Source organism: Antechinus flavipes, chromosome 2 (genome assembly GCF_016432865.1).
Source record: "Antechinus flavipes isolate AdamAnt ecotype Samford, QLD, Australia chromosome 2, AdamAnt_v2, whole genome shotgun sequence".
In the NCBI taxonomy this organism is placed as follows: domain Eukaryota; kingdom Metazoa; phylum Chordata; class Mammalia; order Dasyuromorphia; family Dasyuridae; genus Antechinus; species Antechinus flavipes.
In genome coordinates, this window is record NC_067399.1 from 581,906,700 (window position 1) to 581,926,677 (window position 19,978).

The following is a 19,978-nucleotide window of genomic DNA, read 5'->3' on the forward strand; positions in this document are numbered from 1 at the left end:
GAAGAATCAGTGATGAGTTCATAAGCCTGGGTAACTGGAAGGATGATGGGTCTCTCATCAGGCCTTGACTACCACCTACCAATAAGACATAAGAGAGAAACAGAAACAGGGAGAGACAGAGAGACAGAGACAGAGACAGATCCAGACAGAGAGTGTGAGAGTGTGTGTGTTTGTGTGAGATTTTAATTATTTTATGTCAAGCAGACTGAACCAGTTTCTAACCTGTAGATGGCCAGAGCCAAACAGCAGAGTAGAGAGAGGAATCAGAAATCTCAAGCAGAAGTTTAATTTCAAAGTAAGGGAGGAGGCAGATTAGATAACACACCCTGAGGTCCTGCCCCTAGTGGGATTGAAACTTAATTTATATATTTGTGGTTAGAAAAAGAATCACACAGTATAATGCAGCAATAATAGTGAGACACAACAGCAACAGTCAGGCCAGGTTGTCTAGTGATAAATTTATTTATAGTAGGGCTTGTCTTCTTGGTGCTTACCCAAGCTCAGGGACCATCAGATCCAGAAGATGCAAAGGATTATTGTTATGTCAAGCTCAGGACACAGTTTGCTTGTTGAGCCTTAGATTTGGGAAACAGGATGTCTCCTCAAAATATCTTGGTGATAGTAAATACATTATTGACAGATCTTCATATTACTAATCAATTCCAACTTATCTAGCTAACTAGACCCTTTCTTGAGAAGAAAATAAGCCTTTAAACTCCCTTTTTCTACATAATTACTTGATTTTTTTCTCCTATTTCAGATTTAAAAAAAGAAAAAAAGATGCAATGAGCTATATAATTTTACCTTCAGTCTGAACAAAATCCCATGACTTTTTTAAGAGAGAGTTCCTCTGCCAACCATGTTACTGGGTCATTTGCCCCTTTCAACTTTGTTTTCCTTCCTTATCTTTCTCATGCAAACGTGTTATGAAAGCAGTTTTACACAGAATAACTAAAAGTACCCTTCGACTAGTCTCACAACTCTCATAGACAAGAAAAAGGCAAGGGATTTGCTAGTAGCCCTGCTGCCAGGATCCACATGGAGGAAGAAGCCAGATACAATCACTTCTTCCACACGAGGCTGCTTATCCACCTTTTCTCTATCACCACCGTCCAAAATCAGGAGGGATTGAGGAGAAGGCTGAAGGTCAGCTTGATGTGTGTTTGTATGAGACTGTGTGTGTAACGAATGTTCAGAGGGCCTGGCTACATCATCTCTTTACTTCTCTTGTTCCCACACATCTGTGTTTTTGTTAAAAGAGGCCCTACCAGAATTCAGAATCACTATACAAAGTATAGTATGACCCAATTATAATAGAGCTTGTTTCTAATTACACAGATGTTGATATTCTTTCTTGTACTTCAAGGACCGGTGATTTCATCAGAGTAGACACTCCCTGAATTAAAACAGATGAAGTCCCTGCCCCATATTAAGAGACAGTCTCCATGTAGTATTGTGGCTTGAAAAATAACAATAATAATCTACCACCTCAGATGGGTTGATTCTCTGGGCTTGGCTAGGCTGGTCCGCACAGGACAGCTCATTGTCCCATCTATTCTCTACACCTCTCAGGCTTGAGAGGGCCCACCAATGTTTATGCTCGCCTCCCTCAGTTATTAAGAAGCTAAGAATACAACCTCCCTCCCAGAAAAGCCTGATAGTTTAGACTTTAAAGAAGTCTTTGAATCATCAAAGAATCAAAGATTTAGAGATGTAAGAAACATTGTAGTTCTTCAAGTAAAACTCCCTCATTTTACAGAGGAGGAACTTGAGGTTGAGACAGAGAACCCAAACTATTAAGTGTCTGAAGCAGGATTTACACTTGGGTCTTCCTGATGCCCAAGTCTATCCCCTTATGCACTGTGCCAGTCCAAAGCCCTGACAATATTACAAAAAGATTTCAATATATTAAAAGTTTATGGCCTGCAAGTCTATGGATAAAAAGGAGTATGGTGTGTTCTTAGTAGAAGTATTGGCTCTGGAGTGAAAGAATCTGGCTTCAAATCCAAACTCAGAGGCTTTGGGTAAATCACCTTCTTATTGTGCTCCAGGTTCCTTCAGATATAGCAGTTAGATTGCTGAGGTCCTTTCCAGAAATAAATTTTACGAACTTGTAAAATTCTAAAGGGTTAATTTCCATTCACATTCTCCCTAGATGAGTAGTGTGAGTGTTGTCCTGCCTGGAAATTAACCCTATGCAAGGGGGATACAGCACAAGATGCAGGTTTGTTGTCCCTCTCATTCAATCCAACGTCTTTTTCTGGGGAAGGAGGGAAAGAACAAGCATTTATTAAGGGACTACTATGTGCCAGGCACTCTGATAAGCACTTTATAAATATTATCTCGTTTAACCCTCACAACAACCTGGAAAGCAAAGTACTATAATTATCCCCATTTTACAAATAAGGAAACAGAGGCAGATAATAGTTATTTTGTCCTGAGTCACACAGCTATTAAGTATCAGGCAGGGCTGAACCCAGAGCTTCCTAACTCCGGGACTACCTAGCTAGCTGCCTTAGATGATGTCTGTTATGGCATTTTTTACATACAACTTCCCAGATCCAATCCATACCCCTCCCTTCTTCCTCCTACTAAACTCAATTCTAAGTCCAGTTTATTCCCTACTCCAAGTCTGCCCAAAATTAAGGGTACTGAGGATGCAGCTCAATGAGCTATCCGTTCAGCTTCATGCTAAAGTTTGGACAGTAGACACTTCATCCATTTGGCTTTTCTGTGGGGATTAGTACATTAAACTCTTTTGAGTAGTTGGAAATATTGTTTAGAGGACTCTTTTGTTTTGGGGCTTGATGTATTTAGGACTGTATAATATCCATCTTGCCTCAGACGCTTCCACGCTTTGGGACCACAGGCTGAGACATTTAACCTCTGTGTGCCTTGGTATAATATGGTATAATGATTATATCTACTTACGGTTGTCGGGATCAAATGAGATGTGTAAAGCTCTTTACGAACCTTAAAGTGCTATATAAATGCCAGCTACTTTTTAAAATTAGGATTACTCTTCCATTTGGAATCTGTACTGCCCACGACAGCACCCTCCCTACTTTATCTTTTGCTCCCAGTTAACAATTAGAGACTATCACTTCCCTAAGTGACTCTTTCTGAAGTCTTCAGAAATTCTTGCCAAGATCCACCCCACTCCCTTCTTGGTCTCTTTGTGTGCTTGACTGAGTTCTTTCTCTCATACAAATCCTGAGGCTGCTCTGTGGCTCCCCAACTCTCCCTTCTCTCCACTAGGGCCAGAGACATCCGAGATGTTTTAGTCCTCTCTGACTCCATCCTAACCAGAGAAGCCTTCTTCACCCCCTGAATACACCATTCAAATGAACAGACATGACCTTGAAGCTGACAGATGCTTTGGGCTGCTGCTGACTGCAAGTGCCAATCCATTTTGGCATCCTTCTGCATTTTCAAGAGAAACTAAACCCCTCACTATTCCTGGGGCAGTGAAGTGGGGAAGAATCTGAAATGGGCTGTTTTCCGAACATGGGATTAATCTGTTACTGCCAAAAGCTAGCCATGCCCTCCATGAATGATGCTTCAGTTTGGGTTGATTTGTAGGGCCCCAGATTAACCTTCAGTGCCAACTCAGACCTTGCTCCCAGGGAGAGAAAAGCTAAAAGGCTACATCTGTTCACTGACAACTTTGCCCATCACTCTGAGATGGCAGCCTTGAACCCGATCAGGGCCCTCTAGAAAGGGAGAAGAGAAGCTGGGAAAATTGTCACTTTTCTATATATTAGGAGACAGTACAGGTCCTAGACATGATCCACAAACCACCTCACAGGGTGTGGAAAGCGAGGGAGGCTGGGATCTGGGACAGCATTACTACTCCTGACTTCCTAATCTCTTCTCATTCCATACATACATCAGGGCCTTGGATTAGGGAGACCACAGATCCTCTTCCATACATCCAAAGAGCTTGAGAGACCCGAGGAAGAGGAGGGAGAGAGGCTGAAATCAATCACAGCTTCATCTCTGGGATGGAGGACTGACTCTGTCTTATTTTTAGGGCCAGAGAAGGCAGCAAAATTGTAAAGTACAGAAATCTTCAGCTTCCCCCCATGTCCTCCCTCTCCCCCACTCAGACATCCAGGGCTTTCCAAACCTGTTCTTAGGACAGGCATCTACCCTTAGTTGCTGACAACTAAATGTGAACATTTACTTATCTCTCCCTGTGGAATGAGAGGTTTTAAATGGATAATTGAAGGGCTCTGGGGCTTCAGTAAGTAAGTGGGAGAGACATTTTTGAGGGAGGCCAAGGAGCTTCCCAGAATCACTTAGCACACAAGCAGACTCTGCCTGTTCCTAGCTCTAGCTCAAAAACTCACACAATGTTAACAGTTGAAAGGAATCTCCTCATTTGATAAGAAAGAAAAGGTGATCCATGGGGGGATTTACTTGCCCAAGATCACCCAGCCAATTACATAGAGACAGAGGAAGCACTAGAGCTAGATCTCCTGATCCAAGGTCTTAGAATGGGAATAATATTATGCAATCTGAGCTAATGAAATCTGAGATTTTAAAAAAATATTATATATTATATACACAGAAGGTCTCTAATTCCTATCTTAGCTTAGCCTTAATTATGGGAGTTTGAAGACTCAAAGAATCAGTCTCTAAATTTTCACCCAATAAGATATGAACATATGAAACAAATTCTTCTAAGAAAAAAAAGGAATTTAGGAAGAATGGGAGCGAGATGGGATAGCATGAGAATGCATTAAAGATTAAACATTACCTTTAAAAATGAAAAAAAGTGCCCAGATACATACAATCTGTTCCACGTGACTAACTTCCAGCTAAGCCGAGCCTCATTATTTCCAAAGAAACCTGACAGTGCTGAAGTTAAAAGTCTAGGAAGTGGGTGGACATGACATTGTTCAAAAATTTAAAAAAAAAAAAAAAGGTAAACATTTATGTAGCCAGGTCCAGCCTTAATCATCCCCCTCTCCGGCTACCCATTTTTCCACCTCATCAGGTCTTTGGTAATTAATTGTTCAGGAAATGAGCTCCCTACTGGTTAGCAACTTAAACTTATCGCATTTCAAGGCTCACAATGTCCCCCCTGAGCTTCTTCTCCTACGGCTTATAGTCAAGGCTGGGGGCTCAGTCAGACCGAATTCTGGCATGGATCCTAGAAACGTGGGAGGCTTCCAGCTTGATATGTAGTCCAGCAGACCTAGCAAGAAGCCCCTGCAAAGGGACAGGAGAGCCCTTCACGGTTCCCGGACCCACAGGAGAAAATCCACCCTGCCTGCCGGAGAGTCTTCCTCTGCTAGGGAAAAGATCAATCCAGAGGCCGTTGGATCATTATGTGATAACTCTTTGATCAGCTTTACCCCTTTAACCAGCAGGAGCCCTGCTCCTTTGCTTCCCTACCAAGGCCTGCTCAGCAGCCCCGCAGTGAGGAGCCCTCCCCCCTCCCTTACACCCATACCCTCCTCAGCAGACCCATGGACCCGGCTCCGAGGCGCTTTTCAGAATGCCAGCCAATGTTCCCTGGCCTGACATCATCAGGGAAGCAGAGTGGGAAGTCATCGCCCACTGCTGCTGGCAGACTATGGGTACCACCTACCCCAGATTACAGACTGGGAGAATTATTCCGGGGGAAGAGGGAAAAAACACCATAATTAGAGCAAGAGAAACCCCAACTTATATACTTCTTTTAAATACAAGAAGCACCCGATGACCAGACTTCTCCTCCCCACTCTGCTGTGGTTCCAAGGAAGGGGACGGGGAACTTCAGCTCATCTACTCGGCTGCTTTTTCACAAATCAGGCAGTCACCGATTGCAGCATCTCAGGGAGCTTCCCCACACCTGGTCTTGCAGCGAAAGCTCCCCCGTGGTCTGGAAAACCCAGAGCTCATGAGAAAAGCCGACCCAGAGCTACCCTCACCCTGCACTACGGTCTGGACAAGGGCTATTTAAAGAAATCCCTTTAACTGGCCTTGGCTCAGGAGAGAACAAACGCCGGATCTGGTCCCAAGCAGGGTCAGAAGAGGAAGGCAATGGAAAGTGTGTTTACATTTCAGAGGTCACCTCCCTGCACAGTTTCACTCAGTGTTTGAGAGCATATCAAACTGGAAAGATGCCGATGCACACCTTCTGCAGGAGCTCTTTTGTGAAAGAATACTTCTTACCTTTGTAATTAACTTCATCGAGCTTTGTGTCTGACAGCACCTGTACTCAGACTAAAAGTACATTTTCCCCCTTAAATGAATAAACAAATAAATAAATTTTATATATATATATACACACACATACATATATATATAACATTTTCCCCCCTCACTATGTTTCATTTGGGGCACATTTATAACTATTTATCACTGTCAGTCAGATTAGCTCAGCCCTCTTTTTCAGGGCTGAAAAAGAATGGAGAAACAGCACAGGGGCGTGGGTAGAAAGCCACCTCTGATACAGACTGGCTACTGCTACTCAGAAAAAATCATTTAAAGTCTCAGCACCCTCAGGTAATTCTCTAAAACAAGTTACAGAAAAGCAACTAATTTTAACTAGGATCAATAAGGCAATGATACAGGATCAGTCTTCTTATTTTCACAGAGCTTTTTGCCGATCTCCATCGAGAAAGGGAGTTTTCCCATCCGAAGTTCCCTATACTGGGTCCTGTCCCAAAAATAAACACAAAGAAGCCTGGTCTCCACATCTTCCACAAGAAGACGAGAATTAGCTGTCAGTGGGCCTCCTACAAGCCGTCAGGCAGCCTCCCGAGGGCTTTGAGAAAGATAACTTGGAAATTATGACTCTGAAGTTCAGGTGCTCCGTCTGCTCCCAGACAGTCATTTGTTTTTCACATTGGGGGTACCATAGTCAGCTACACTTTGGAAAGACCATTTCCTCCTAGAGAGCCTCATCTTGCCTTCAAACTCAGAGGAGACAGGAAATCCACTCTGGTCCTATTGCATGGAACAGGAGATGGATTTTCCACAATAGTCTTTGGAAACAAGACAGAAAAATTCCATGTAAACAAAGAAAATGACAGCCACAATTCATTGGCTACTCAGAACCCCCATGTTCTCCTCATTGCCTGTCTCAGAAAATCCAGAAATTTCTGGAAATCTCTCAAGAAACAAAGACACAGGCTCCAATGCTTCCATAATGATTCTGAGATCACCACACCCACAAAATCACAAAGCTCCCAATACACATACATACCCTGTCTACAATCTATAAGCATTTATAAAGCACCAACCATGTGCCAAGCCATTTATCGGTACATGGGATAGATAATCAGTCAATAAGCATTTATTAAACAAATACCTTGTGCTTATATATAATATGCAAATATTATATATGAAGAAAAAAATCCTTGTTCTTGAGAAATTTACATCTTAATGGGGGAAAGAAGCATATAAGAAGGCATATATAGAATAAATATGAAGAAAATAATTAGAATAAATGTAAGCAAATGGGATAGAAAAATATAAAAACAATAAATTAGATAGATGATTTGCTTTAGTTATCAAAGCTTTTCTTTAAACAGTGAGTTGCTATTGTACATTTAAAATATAGTATAATTTGCCCCACTCTTGCAAACAAAAAGAATTCATATTCAACTTTTCAGGTTCCCCATTATTACTGTATATAAAGTTTTTTTTTTTTAATATCCTGCAACTTTGCTGAAGGTGTGGATTGTTTCTAATAACTTTTTGGTAGAGTCTCTGGGGTTCTCTAAGTATACCATCATATCATCAGCAAAGAGTGATAATTTGGTTTCTTCATTGCCTATTCTTATTCCTTTAATCTCTTTCTCAACTCTTATGTATATAAAGTAAAGTTCATCCACAATTCTATTGGGCTCATGGATTGGAAGTAAGAAAAAGATGCTAGGAGAACATTCCCCTTTAAAATAAAAACAAATGCTTGATATCCTGGCACTGGGAAATAATGTTGAATTGGGAAATCAGAGGACTTGAACTGAAATCTCAGATCTGCCACTTACAGTGTGATCTTGGGCATCTTACTTAACCATTCTGACCTTTGGTTTGCTTACCTGAATTAGATTAAATTTTGGTATCTTGCAAGGTCTTTTCTGTATCTATCTATGTCTATGAGTCTTAGAAGAGAGATAACTTTCACCCAAATTAAATCTCCAGCTCCTCCCATCAGAAATTCTGCTTAGTTACCTGTGTAACTTAGGTGTTATACATGATCTCTCCATCTAGTCTCCAAAGAATATCTCTCTAAAGTGCTTTGTAAACCCTAGAAACTTGAGATATGTAATCAGTTGTTATTCTCATTAATAAGGTGATTGAGAAGATCAAATGAGATAGCAAAAGCAAGGTGCTTTGTAAACCCTGAAACACTAGGAGGGCTAGCTGTTATAATATATTATAATAATTTTACTATTATATTTGTTGTGCTTAGTCATTTTAGTCATGTGACTTCATGTTCCCATTTAGAGTTTTCTTGGCAAAGATACTGAAGCCAATGTATTATTATATTATTACATAATAATTAATAATAATAATAACTTCAAAGCCCTAACGTGGGTCTGGCTATATTAGGTACTCGGTAAACATTTCATTAATTAATGAAAGAATGAGAGTGGAAGTGGGGGAGTTGTTTGTCTTAGAATATTTATATCCACATTCAGATTCTATGGGAAAAAGTCCATTGATTCTCCCAGTTCCTTGGCTTCCCATTTAGGTATCACCACTACTTTCTCTCAGCCCTTATATCCATTCTGCTGCCACAGCCTCTCTCTTACTCTCCCAGCCTTCTTCTTTGTCCCCATCACCACCTGGTGTAGAATCTCATACCTGAGCTATTCATTGCAATAACCTGCTGGTTGGTATCTCTCACTCAAGTCTCTCCTGCTCTCCCGACTCTCATGTGGATCTTGCTAAAGCACAAGTTTAATTTTGAGACTCATTTCCTCTCCTTCCCCCCATTCAGTAAACTCCGGTGACTTGTTGCTGCTGTCTCCAGAATCAACTATAAAATCCTCTGTTTGGCTTTTGAAACTCTTGATAATCCGGCCCCTTTCTATCTTTCCAATCTTTGTGCTCCATACACTCTCCCCCTTCCACTGGAGGAGAAAATGAAGCTGATAACTTTACCTCAATTAAATCCAATTCAGTAGCAATTCAAGAAATCACCCTCATGATGTCATTGGTCCTCTACTAGAACAAAGGACTAAAAACAACAATTCTGCGGTCCAGTTACATCGGCTTCCTTGTTGTCCCTCACACTGGACACGCTACCTTCCAGCTCTGGACATTATTACCGGCTGTCCATCATGCCTAAAATTCTCTCCTCCTTCACCTCTGCCTCCCAACTTGCTTGGCTTCCTTCAAATCTTAGCCAAAATCTCACTTCTGCAAGAAGTCTTTCCTGATCATCCTTAGTACCAGTGCCTTCCAATTTTCCCTGAATGCATCTTGTTCATACACAGATGTTGCCATGTGGTCTCTCCCATTTGACTGCAGGCACTTTGAGAACAGAGGCTATCTTTTAACTCTCTTTATATGTCCAATGCCTGGACAAGTCAATAATACTGACCTAAGTCAGGAGTCTCAAGGTGAAAAAAAAATGAGAAAATTAAAAAGGAAAGAAGAAAAGAATACTAAATGTTTGTAGCAGCTCTTCTTGTGGTAGCCAAGAATTGGAAAAGGAGTGGATGCCCATCAACTGGGAAATGGCTGAATAAATTATAGTACATAAAGATAATGTAATATTATTGTTCTATAAAAATTGATGAGCAAGATGATTATAGAAAGGCCTGGAAAGATTTAATGAACTGATGCTGACCGAAACAAGCAGAACCAGGAATACATTGTACATATGACAGCAAGATTGTGCAATGATTGATTATGAAAGACTTGGTCCTTCTGAGTAGTTCAATGATTCAAAGCAATCCCAAAAGACTTTGGACAGAAAATGCCATCTGCAACTAGCGAAATAACTAAAGAGACCGAATGTAATATTCATTTCTTTTTTCTGTTTTTTTCTCTCTTCCATGGTTTTTCCCATTTGCTCTGATTTTTCTCCCCTAACATAATTAATTAATAAATATATTAAAAATAAACTAAAAAAAAAAAAGAATACTGAGCACTTAGAGCTAAGTAATTCATATGAGGATCTTTCTGAAGAGGAAGGAGCTGGACTTTCTAAGGAAGAATAATGACAAGGTCCTCCAAGAGCTATTAAATAGCCAGGGATCAAAGAAAGAGAAGGCAAGTAAAGGTGGGTGGCAATTCCCTGATGAGAAGTCCTGAAGTCAGCATGGTAAGAGCAATGCCAACCTGAAATATAGGCTATCTCCAATCTGATAAGAGGTTCAGAAAGGCTGGCTGTCTTGTTGGGACAGATATCTAAGCTCCTAAGACTGGCCTGCCAGATGACTACTACCCATTCAGTTGACTTACACAGGCACAAATGGTAGGTCAGAAAGAATCTGAAAAAAGACTACTTAAAGTGACAGAATTCTTGGGCAATAAAATGAAGGACACTTCATTAAGGACACTTAAGGGAGAAACAGGGCTAACAGCTATTGGTCTAAAAAAGATCCGAAGGGTTTAATGGATTATAAGCTGCCAAAAAAGCTAATGTAACCTTAGGTTGCATTAAAGGAGGCCTACTGTCCACAACTAGGGAGATGACGGTCCCACTGTAACCGGTCCTGGTCAGACTAACTCTGTAGTGCTGAGTTTGGTACTACAATTTAGATAAGACATTGATAAATCCAGTGCATTGGACTTTTGATACACACATAATAAAGTTTGTCAAATTGAATAATCTGGAAAAAGTCCAAAGAAAGATAATCAAGATGGTGAAGGGTCTTGAAATGATAGCACATGAAGATCAGCCAAAGGAACTGGGTATGTTTAGCCTAGAGAAGAGAATACTTCATGGAGTCTTGCTAGCCATCTTCAAACATTTAACAGTTGTCTTGTGGAAAGGGCCAATAAATTTGCTCTTCTTGGCTCAAGTGGGAAGAAGGAACTGATGGATTCAGTTGATGGATTCAGCTTTAGAGGTCCTATGAGTATGAATCACAGCTTTCCTATTTGTGACCTTTGTCATCTTAGAAAAGTCACTTTTGTTGCCCAATGTCTTATTTCTATATATTACAATAAAGTAATAAGCAAGGAAAGCACCTGAAATGGATGAACTTAACTTTTTCCTACATTGTTAACTGAATTCATTATAATTAGTTTTCTTTGTAATCTTATTTATTTTATTTTATGCATTTAAAAACCATTTTTCTGCTAGGCACATTTATGTATTCTTGTAGTGCTGCTAGGAATTGTTAGTGAGTTGTTTGAATTCAGAAATTCAGAGCGATAGCAGGGCTAAAGCCAAGTGAGTGTCTGCATTAAGTCCTGCAATAATTTGATGAGCCTTAGGAGAATGGAAAACTGTCAGGTTGTATGAGAAAAAGTAAATTGACTTAGGCTAGAAAAACAGAGCAAGTAAAAACTAATCTATAGAGAATTTTGCCATCTCTCCCCAGAGAAAGAGAAACAAAAATCCACAGAGAATCTGACGTAAGTCTCCCGATATTACACAGTAATTTTTAGGCCAAGTTAATATTGAAACATGGTGGCCCCCAAAAAGCATCCAGGTGCCTGAAAGATGACAGCAGGGATTGTTGCTAGAAGTGCTTTTTGTTTTCCCAGCGCCCAGGAAAAGTCCAATGTTACCTGGGAGGAAGGGGATGATTCTTTGCTTGGGATCCTTCTGACCACCTTCGATGGGGAACTTATCCAGAAGTTGCATCTATAAATCAAAAGACAAGACGACAGAATCTTAGAAGAACCTTAGTTGAGTTCTTACCCTTTACTTCCTCCCCACTGATCCCAAATAGCCCTTATACCAAGCCCTCTGGGCTGTAAAAGGATGCAAGTTATTTCTCAAATCCCTCATTTCACAGTGAATTAGCAAACCAAACACTGCAGCTGAGAGGGCAGGAGGGCTGAGAGGGAGGCTTGGGGGGAGGTGCCTATTGGGGTGGGGAAATGTTCTCAAAGGAGACACTGCAAACTTCTCATGAGAAACCCCTCCATCGTCAGGACTGAGATCAAGCAGGTCTCATAACGCCACCATCTTTCTAGATTTGCAAAGTCAAATGGCTCACTTGAAGGTGCACTGGGAACACAAAATGGGCCTCTTTAATTTATTGTCTTTTCTAAGCTATATTTGGGGCAAGGCTTGCTGTTTCTCCTTGGTCTGGGAAGAGAGGAACATCCCACCTGACACTTCAGACAGACCACCCACCTAACAGAACTTCTCTGCGGAAACAGGCCCAGATGTTAGTTTAATCACAAAGCCAAATCCAATTCACTGCTACTACTTCGGTGAGCCCTTCTTCCTCCCCTTTCCCAGCTTCCTATCCAAGATCTTGACTGTTTTTCTAGGAAGAGACTCACCAACGGGAAGAGTCTCCAGAATTATGGGAAAATATCCTATCTTTTTTTTTTTTATAATGCATCACTATTTAAACTGGGAAAACACATAAGAAATTGAACTTGAACAGAGTTTAATAAATTTTGTTAAATCAAATTGATTGAACCAGAAAGAAATGGAAACCAGGAGAGAGAATGTGACCATGCACTGTCACAAAATATATTGTCAATCTCTCTCCAGCAGAGATGGTTTAAAAACTACTTAAAATATACAACATTTGACAGTCCAAGGGGAAGGGAGAACAGAATAGAATTTGTTTTATTTAAGGCTGTTGCCTCTATTTTAAGGTTCTCTTGAACATCAAGATTAACCCTATATATGAGCAAGCCTATGACTTAAGCATCAAATCTTAAATTTTCTTAATGACTTTAGAAGTCTGTGCCTAGAATTCTCTGCTAGGAATCAGTAAGCACATTATGGCAGTGGACATGGGTACTTAGAGTCTCATGCAAAGGGAAGCAGGTCTCTGGTCCACCCAGTTTCCCAACCTTGCCTGGATTGTTGGGTGGGAAAGCTAACTTGCTACCATGAGATCAAAGGAGACACCAATCCACCTTCCCTCCCCAGCTCTCCTTCACATTCAGCTTCCACCATACTCGACTAACAGGCCATTTACTGAGCCCAGCTCTTCCTCTCCCACCACCATGCTTGGAATGGTCATTTCCTGACCTCCTTGGAGGAAACCTTAGCTTTCTTCAAGACACAGCTCACATGCTCCTACACAGTCTTTCCTGATTCCCTTCCCCACTCATTAGGGCTTTCTCCCACTTCAATTAACCATGTTTTGTTTTGTTTTTTAAAACATTCTATTTTTCCCCAACAGCCTGTAAGCTTCTCGAGGGCAAGAAACTGCCTTCAGTTTTGTTTTTGTAACCCTAGCAGCTAGTATAGTACCTTGCTATGGATGTAGGCTTAATCAATGCTTGTTAATTTTTGTTGGAAGAGCTCCTTTATATGGGTCTGAGACAGACCCCTAGCTGACCTGCCCATCTCCCTCCTGCTCCAGATTCATGGACAAAGTCTGCTGAGCTTGAAACACATTGCCAAAAGCTAGCATCACCTAATCCCACTGACACTTTAAAACAACAGAAATCCAAATGTTTGGGTCTGCTTTACCCTTCATCTCCACCAGCCAGCCAGCAGGGTTAGAAAAGGAAATATTTCTAACCAGCTGCTGGGGCAACATTTTCTCTGCACCAAGAGGTCATCTTTCAAAGAAATCAAATCTCTCAGGCCCCAGTGAACATGCAAATAAAATAAAGGCTGCCCAGCTGGGTTTACTTTAGGAAACAGCGTGTAGGTCTCATCAGAATTGCATGTTTCCAGCATCTCTCTGCCCCCACAAAATGGAGAAAGGCAAGATGCAAAGGCCCAGGATATCTGGGGCGACATTTTCCCAACAGGGAGTCAGGCTGGTGGTTAAACAGCTCACGGCTTCAAGGGACAGTTGATAATTCAAGAAAGGCAAAACGTATTGTGGTTAAGGGTACTGAATGAAGAATTGGACAATGAGGGGCAGACTACTGACTCCACTGTTAACCACTCATGTGGCTTTAGACAAGTCACTTCATCGGACTAAGTTTCTTCATGTGTAAAAAAGATAAAGATTGAGAGGGCTGCAGATAGAGGGTCTGCTTTGCATGTAAGACCTGGGTTAAGCCAGGGGTTCTTAATCCAGGGTCTGTGAATTGTTTTTTAATTCAGTAACTGTACTTCACGTTAATTGATTTCTTTTGTATTTTAGTTTATGCTTTTAAAAATATTATTCTAAGAAGGGTTTCTTAGGCATCAGCAAACTATCAAAAGTCCATGATATAAAAAGGGTTAAAAACCCCTCATGTAAGTCTTTCCTTCCATATGTTCTATACCTGTATGATTACGGGAAAGTCATTTAACCGGTTTAGCACCCTCAGGAAACACTAAGATTTTACATTATATCTAAGTCACCAATCAGAAGAGATAGAGGGAATTTCTCTAGCAGGAATTCCCTAAATAAGACATCTTTCACTCCCACCCCTCCAAAAAAAACCCATAAAGTTAGATAAAATACTGTAAAAGCATCTAATAAACCATTAATGTGCAAACAAAAATAAAAATATTAATTACTAAAAAATGTTGCATCTAGGTGGTGCAGTAGATAGAGCATCTGGCCTGAAATCAGGAAGAATCATCTTAACTCTGGGCAAGTCACTTCACCCTGTTAGACTCAGTTTCCTCATCTGTAAAACGAGCTAGAGAAGGAAATGACAAATGCCTCCACTACCCTTGCCAAGAAGGGATCATGAAGAGTGGAACACAAGTGAACAATGTTAGCTATAGCACTAAGCTTTTGTAAAAATACTCTACAATATACCGTCTCGTTGGACTTCAGAATGGAAACATCCAGGATTTAGAGCTAGAAAGCACACCAGAGGTTATGTAATCCAACCTTCTGTTTGACAGATGAGGGAACTAAGGCTCAGAAAGTCATCAGCCTAAAGTCACACAGGAAGCACAAGTGGTGAAAACAAAATGGTAAACTTCAGACTGCTAATCCATAGACTGTTATCACCATGAATGGAGAAGATTAGAAGAGGCTTGGTTGTGAAAGGCTTGTAAAAAGCAGTTTTCCTAGTATTAATAAAAGATAGGATAGAAATGGAGGGGGAGGGAAGAGTGGAGTCAGAGCCAGGTCTGATTCAGGAAGGAGGGAGGGTAGGTGAAAGCGGAAGCTATTGAATAATTTTACTCCTCTGTATTTCACCAGGAAGATAAACTCAGTTTCTACTGCAAGGTCCTGGCTTGAGCCGTACCCACTGCCATGGTCCAGATTTCCAGAGCTATTCTTGGAGAAAGAGGTGTTTGACTAAGAGGGACTTTTTCAACCACATCAAGAAGCTTACCATGTATAACTTCGAACTATTTATCTAAAGGGCGGATATCAGCATGGGAGATAGAATAACCCCACAGAGGGGAGAGCCCGGCTGGCAAAGGCAGGGGAAGCTGAGTGATTCCCTCCTCCTGACTCCCTTTGCATCAACATAGCTCAGTAGCAAACAAAGGTCGGGCACAGCAGCTGGAGACCCAGCTTGGGCACATCTGTGGCCTAGAAGCAAATAATCTTTTTTCTCCAAGGCAGAGGAGAGACCGTCAGTCAGCTAACCAGTCAGTAAATATTTATTAAACACCTACTATGTGCCAGACATTATGCCTTTAAGCTCTAGAGATACAAAGAAAAGGCAACAAAATTGTTCTTTTACTCTCAAGAAGCTCACAGTCTAATGGGAAGACTGGGTGAAAACTATAGACAAGCAATATATATATGGTAAATTGCAGTTGGGATGAGGAGCAGTGGATAGAGCACTGGATTTGCAGTCTAGAAAACTCATCTTCATGAGTTCAAATCTAGCCTCAGACAATTACTAGATATGTGGCCCTGAGAAAATCACTCAACACTATTTGCCTCAGTTATTGATAGATAAATGAGCTGAATATAAGTAAATGAGTAAAATTAGCTGAATAAGGAAATAGCAAAAGACTCCAGTATCTTTGCCAAGAAAGCATCAAGTGGGATCATAGACTTGATCACAACTGAAACAATTCAATAATATCACCAAATTGGAACCGATCAACTGAGGAAAGGTACTAGGAATTAAGGGGAATCAGGAAAGACTTCCTGGAGAGGGTGGGATTTTGTCTGGGATTTGAAGGAAGCCAGGAGCCAGAAATAAGGACAAAAGTGTCAGCCTTTTCTTCCCAATCTGACTCCAAACTTTTCTATTCCATTTTCTCAGAAAGCCCAGGGATCACCATCTCTGTGATCCTTTGAGAATCAAATGCTGAAACCTTTACTATGGAGGAGAATGACCAAATAGTCTAATCCAATCATTCTTTCTGGGGGACGAGGAAGGAAAGAGTTGAAAAAACACAATCCTGTCCACCCCCACCCTTCATGCCCAACTCAGGGATACTCATCAGACACAAAGACTTCTAGGTTTTTCTCTTTCCTTCCTCTCTTAAAATTGGATTCATTTTAAAAGGAATTCAAACTTTTAGCCCTGAAAAACTAATAATGGCTCCAGAGAATAGATGATAAAAATATACATTCTTCCTCTTGAAAGAGAGGCAGGGGACTACTAGGAAAGAATGTTTTATACATTGTGAGATGAGGTCACTGTATCAGGTGTTTTTGCTTAAAACTTGTTTTCTTCATTAAAAAGAAAGGTTCAGTTTAGGTGGAAAAGGCAATATTTTCAGAAAGGACATTGATGAAAAAACAGAAGGTATTTAACAAAACATGTTATAAAGACAACAAAAATATTTTTATTAAGAATTTTTAAATCAGATGCATTTTGTAATATGGTGGCATCTTAAACTGGTGGAGCTTAAGTCCTCATCAAATTTGAAGATTATGGAATAAGAATTTGAAGGAAGAAGGGGACTAAAGTGGAAAAGGTCCTTTCCAGCTCTAACTTGTAGCCCTGTTCTATATAATCTTGTAGACCAGCATTCTCCATTTACAGAGACTAAAGGAAATAGAATAATTTGTTCAAGATTTGCTTACAAATAGTAAGTGACAGAGAAGGACCCCAGCTTCTGCTGCTTCACCCAAGAGCCAACAAGACTATCAAGCTCCTGGTGTCCATAGAGACGTCCATTTTAACACTTCAAAAACAAAAACCAAATGGGCGTATTTGCCCAGAAATGGCCAACGTGATTTCTGGAATCAGGTTTTCATCGGCTACTGTAGATCTGGGTTCATGCTTGCAGACTTCCCAAGATCTCTCTTGAACTTCATTCCTCCTCCTCATAATAACAGACACACACACACACACACACACACACACACACACACACACACACACAGAAATTTTTTTCCACTTAAATCCTACTTTGATGCTTCATCATGGGATGAAGGTGACTCTAGCTGAACCCAAACTCTACTGAATCCACCTAAGCTAGAAAGCTTTGAGCATGGACCCAAAATAATAATAATAGCTAACATTTATATATGTGCTAAGCACAATACTAAGCACTTTACAAATATTATCTCACCTGATCCTCACAACAACCCTGGGAAGGGAGGTATATTATTAGACCCATTTAACAGAAGAGGAAAGTGAGGCAGGGTCACACATACAATAAATATCTGAGACTAGATTTAAAAAGTCTTCCTGACTCCAGGGCCTAGAATGCTAACCTATGACAGATTCTATATTTGTTATCCGAGTACCAGTATAGTTAAATTCTCATTACTGAGCCAATGAAGTGATGAAGTCTTCAGCCATAGTCAGTTTTGAAGACTGTCTACTAGGTTATAAGGGGGTTGAAGTCTTTGCCATTGGAAAGATTACACACATTGACAAAATTACAGGTTCTTGCATTTTCTTTATAACATTTTGTGTGAATCAGGCAGAGTAAATATTATTATTCCCATTTATAAGTAAAGGATCTGAGATTTAAAGAGGAGGAGTAACTTGCTGGGGTTCCACAAGCAGTAGGTGATGGAACCTGGAATAGAATTTAAATCTAGTTCTGTTAAATCTAATTCTAAGGCTACTTCTCTCTCTCCCATGCCAGGCTATCTTTAAGAACTCGAAGGAAGCAGGAGGGTCTCAGCTGAGTCAGGTTACTCCATATTGGGGGTTCTCAGGTGACCCTTCAGGGCTGTCTTTATCCAGGAGTAGAGCAGGCTAACTCACTAGATGACCTTGGATGAAACACAGTCCCTTCTGAACCTCAATTTTATTTATAAAACAAGAATAATTGAGCTTGATAACTACTGAAGTCCTTCTGGAAGAATGTATGATTGCGATTCCAGGTAAGTTGCATTATGTAATGAGACAAGATAGAAAGTAGAAAGACCCTCTTCTTCCAAAACTAGCTAAAAGTCTACCAAACCTTTGGGTCTTAAAACTCCCAGACTCAGCTTTCAAAAGCACATAATCTGAAGAGTAAAGATATTAGCAGTCATTAATGCTTCAGAAAAGGATGTAAGAATCCGTTATCTGGTCCATTATTACCCACAAAAGCTAGCTGAGAACAAGCCTAAGATAACGGGCTGAGTGGACACTGGGGAAGGAGCCAAGGAAAACTTTTCATCAACTTCACAAATCCTCTGAGAGATAATCTACCATCTCATAGATGTCATCTTTAGGATTCTCTGGCTGGTCCCCACAAGGATCATTATGCTCCTCTAGTGGGAGGGTTAGAGCCAGAACTATATGTCCCAAGGGAATGAAGAGGGAAGTTTCCTCTAAATTACAGTTGGAGCAATTGGGGCCAGGGAGCAGGAAGGAAGGCAGGGAAGAGCCAAGGTTATAGTTCTCAGCATGAGGGAACACTTAGGCACAAACCGAGCAGGTCTTAGGCACTCCACCAAATCTGAAGCCAAAATTTTGAGTAAGAAATCGTTTTAATCCTCACTAAGGACAGTCTGCTCCCAATAAGAATGGCTAATGAAAATATTAATAGTTGACATGTGTTATTGTTCAATCTTGTTCCAATTCTTCATGACCTTGGGCACAATACTGACCATGGGATTAAAGATACTGGAGTCGTTTGCCATTTCCTACTTCAATGGATTAAAGTGACTTGCCCATATTCACAGAAGAATTCAAGATCACTTTTGAACTCAGATCTTCCTTACTTCGGGCCCAGTATTCTATCCACTGAGCCATCTAAGTTTAGATTTACATAGAGCTATAAGGTTTATAAATAATAATAACCCTGTGGAGTAATTAACATTTAGGCAAAATAATTTATTTTATTTTTAACTTATCCCTGACTCCTGTGGATGTGGTAAAATTCGGATTATTGGAAAATTTTAGGTTAAAAAAAAAAACAGATTAGATTACGATGTCTTTGGCTACATGGGGAATGAGAGAGAAAGTTAAGAGAAAAGATCTTTTCTTGAGGTTTGCCTTGAGTAGATGGCTACACCAGGAGCATCTGAGGTATCTGGAGAGGCAAAGCATGGCCCTCCTCCATACTTCCTTTCTCTGCCCAGGAGTCCTACTTCTCTTTTGTCCATTTGCTGGTTGTTCTGGAGATTCCAATCCTGGTCTCAGCTCAGCCCCATATGCCCCCACTCTTTCCTCTACTGTACCAGAGCCCGGCAACTTATTTGGCTAGTGCCACATAAAATTCTCAGGGCATGACCAATGCTCTCACACAATGCCTATAATTAATTCAAGATGGTTTACAGCCCATATTCCCACTCAATTATGAAGAAATATTCTTACCTAATGACTGGTAATTGCTATTTCTAGCAACACCTAGATTGCTAAAAATAGAAAGATATTGGACTCAGGATAGGGCAGTTTCCAGTTCAAATATTTAAATGGCTGTATGAACTGTGTTCCATTTCCTCATCTATAAAATCTTTTGAGGATAAAATGAAATATTTGTAAAGTGCTTTGCAAACCTTAAAGTAGTATATCAGGACTACTACTGTTACTACCACCCCAACCACAACTAGTTTTATTACAAGATAATCAATGGAATCCCACCATTTACAGAAGCAAAAATGCAGAGGTAGGA

The 19,978-nt window shown here is 40.5% G+C and overlaps 1 protein-coding gene across 1 annotated transcript in view; it reads right to left on the bottom strand.

Moving 5' to 3' along the window:
- The window catches only part of LOC127546919 (SH3 and PX domain-containing protein 2A-like), a 137,878-nt gene that overhangs the window by 72,469 nt on the left and 45,431 nt on the right, over positions 1 to 19,978 (bottom strand). The window contains exon 3 of the mRNA XM_051973812.1: positions 11,695 to 11,770. Coding sequence (XP_051829772.1) covers positions 11,695 to 11,770 — 76 coding nt within the window. The remainder of the gene's footprint in view (positions 1 to 11,694; positions 11,771 to 19,978) is intronic.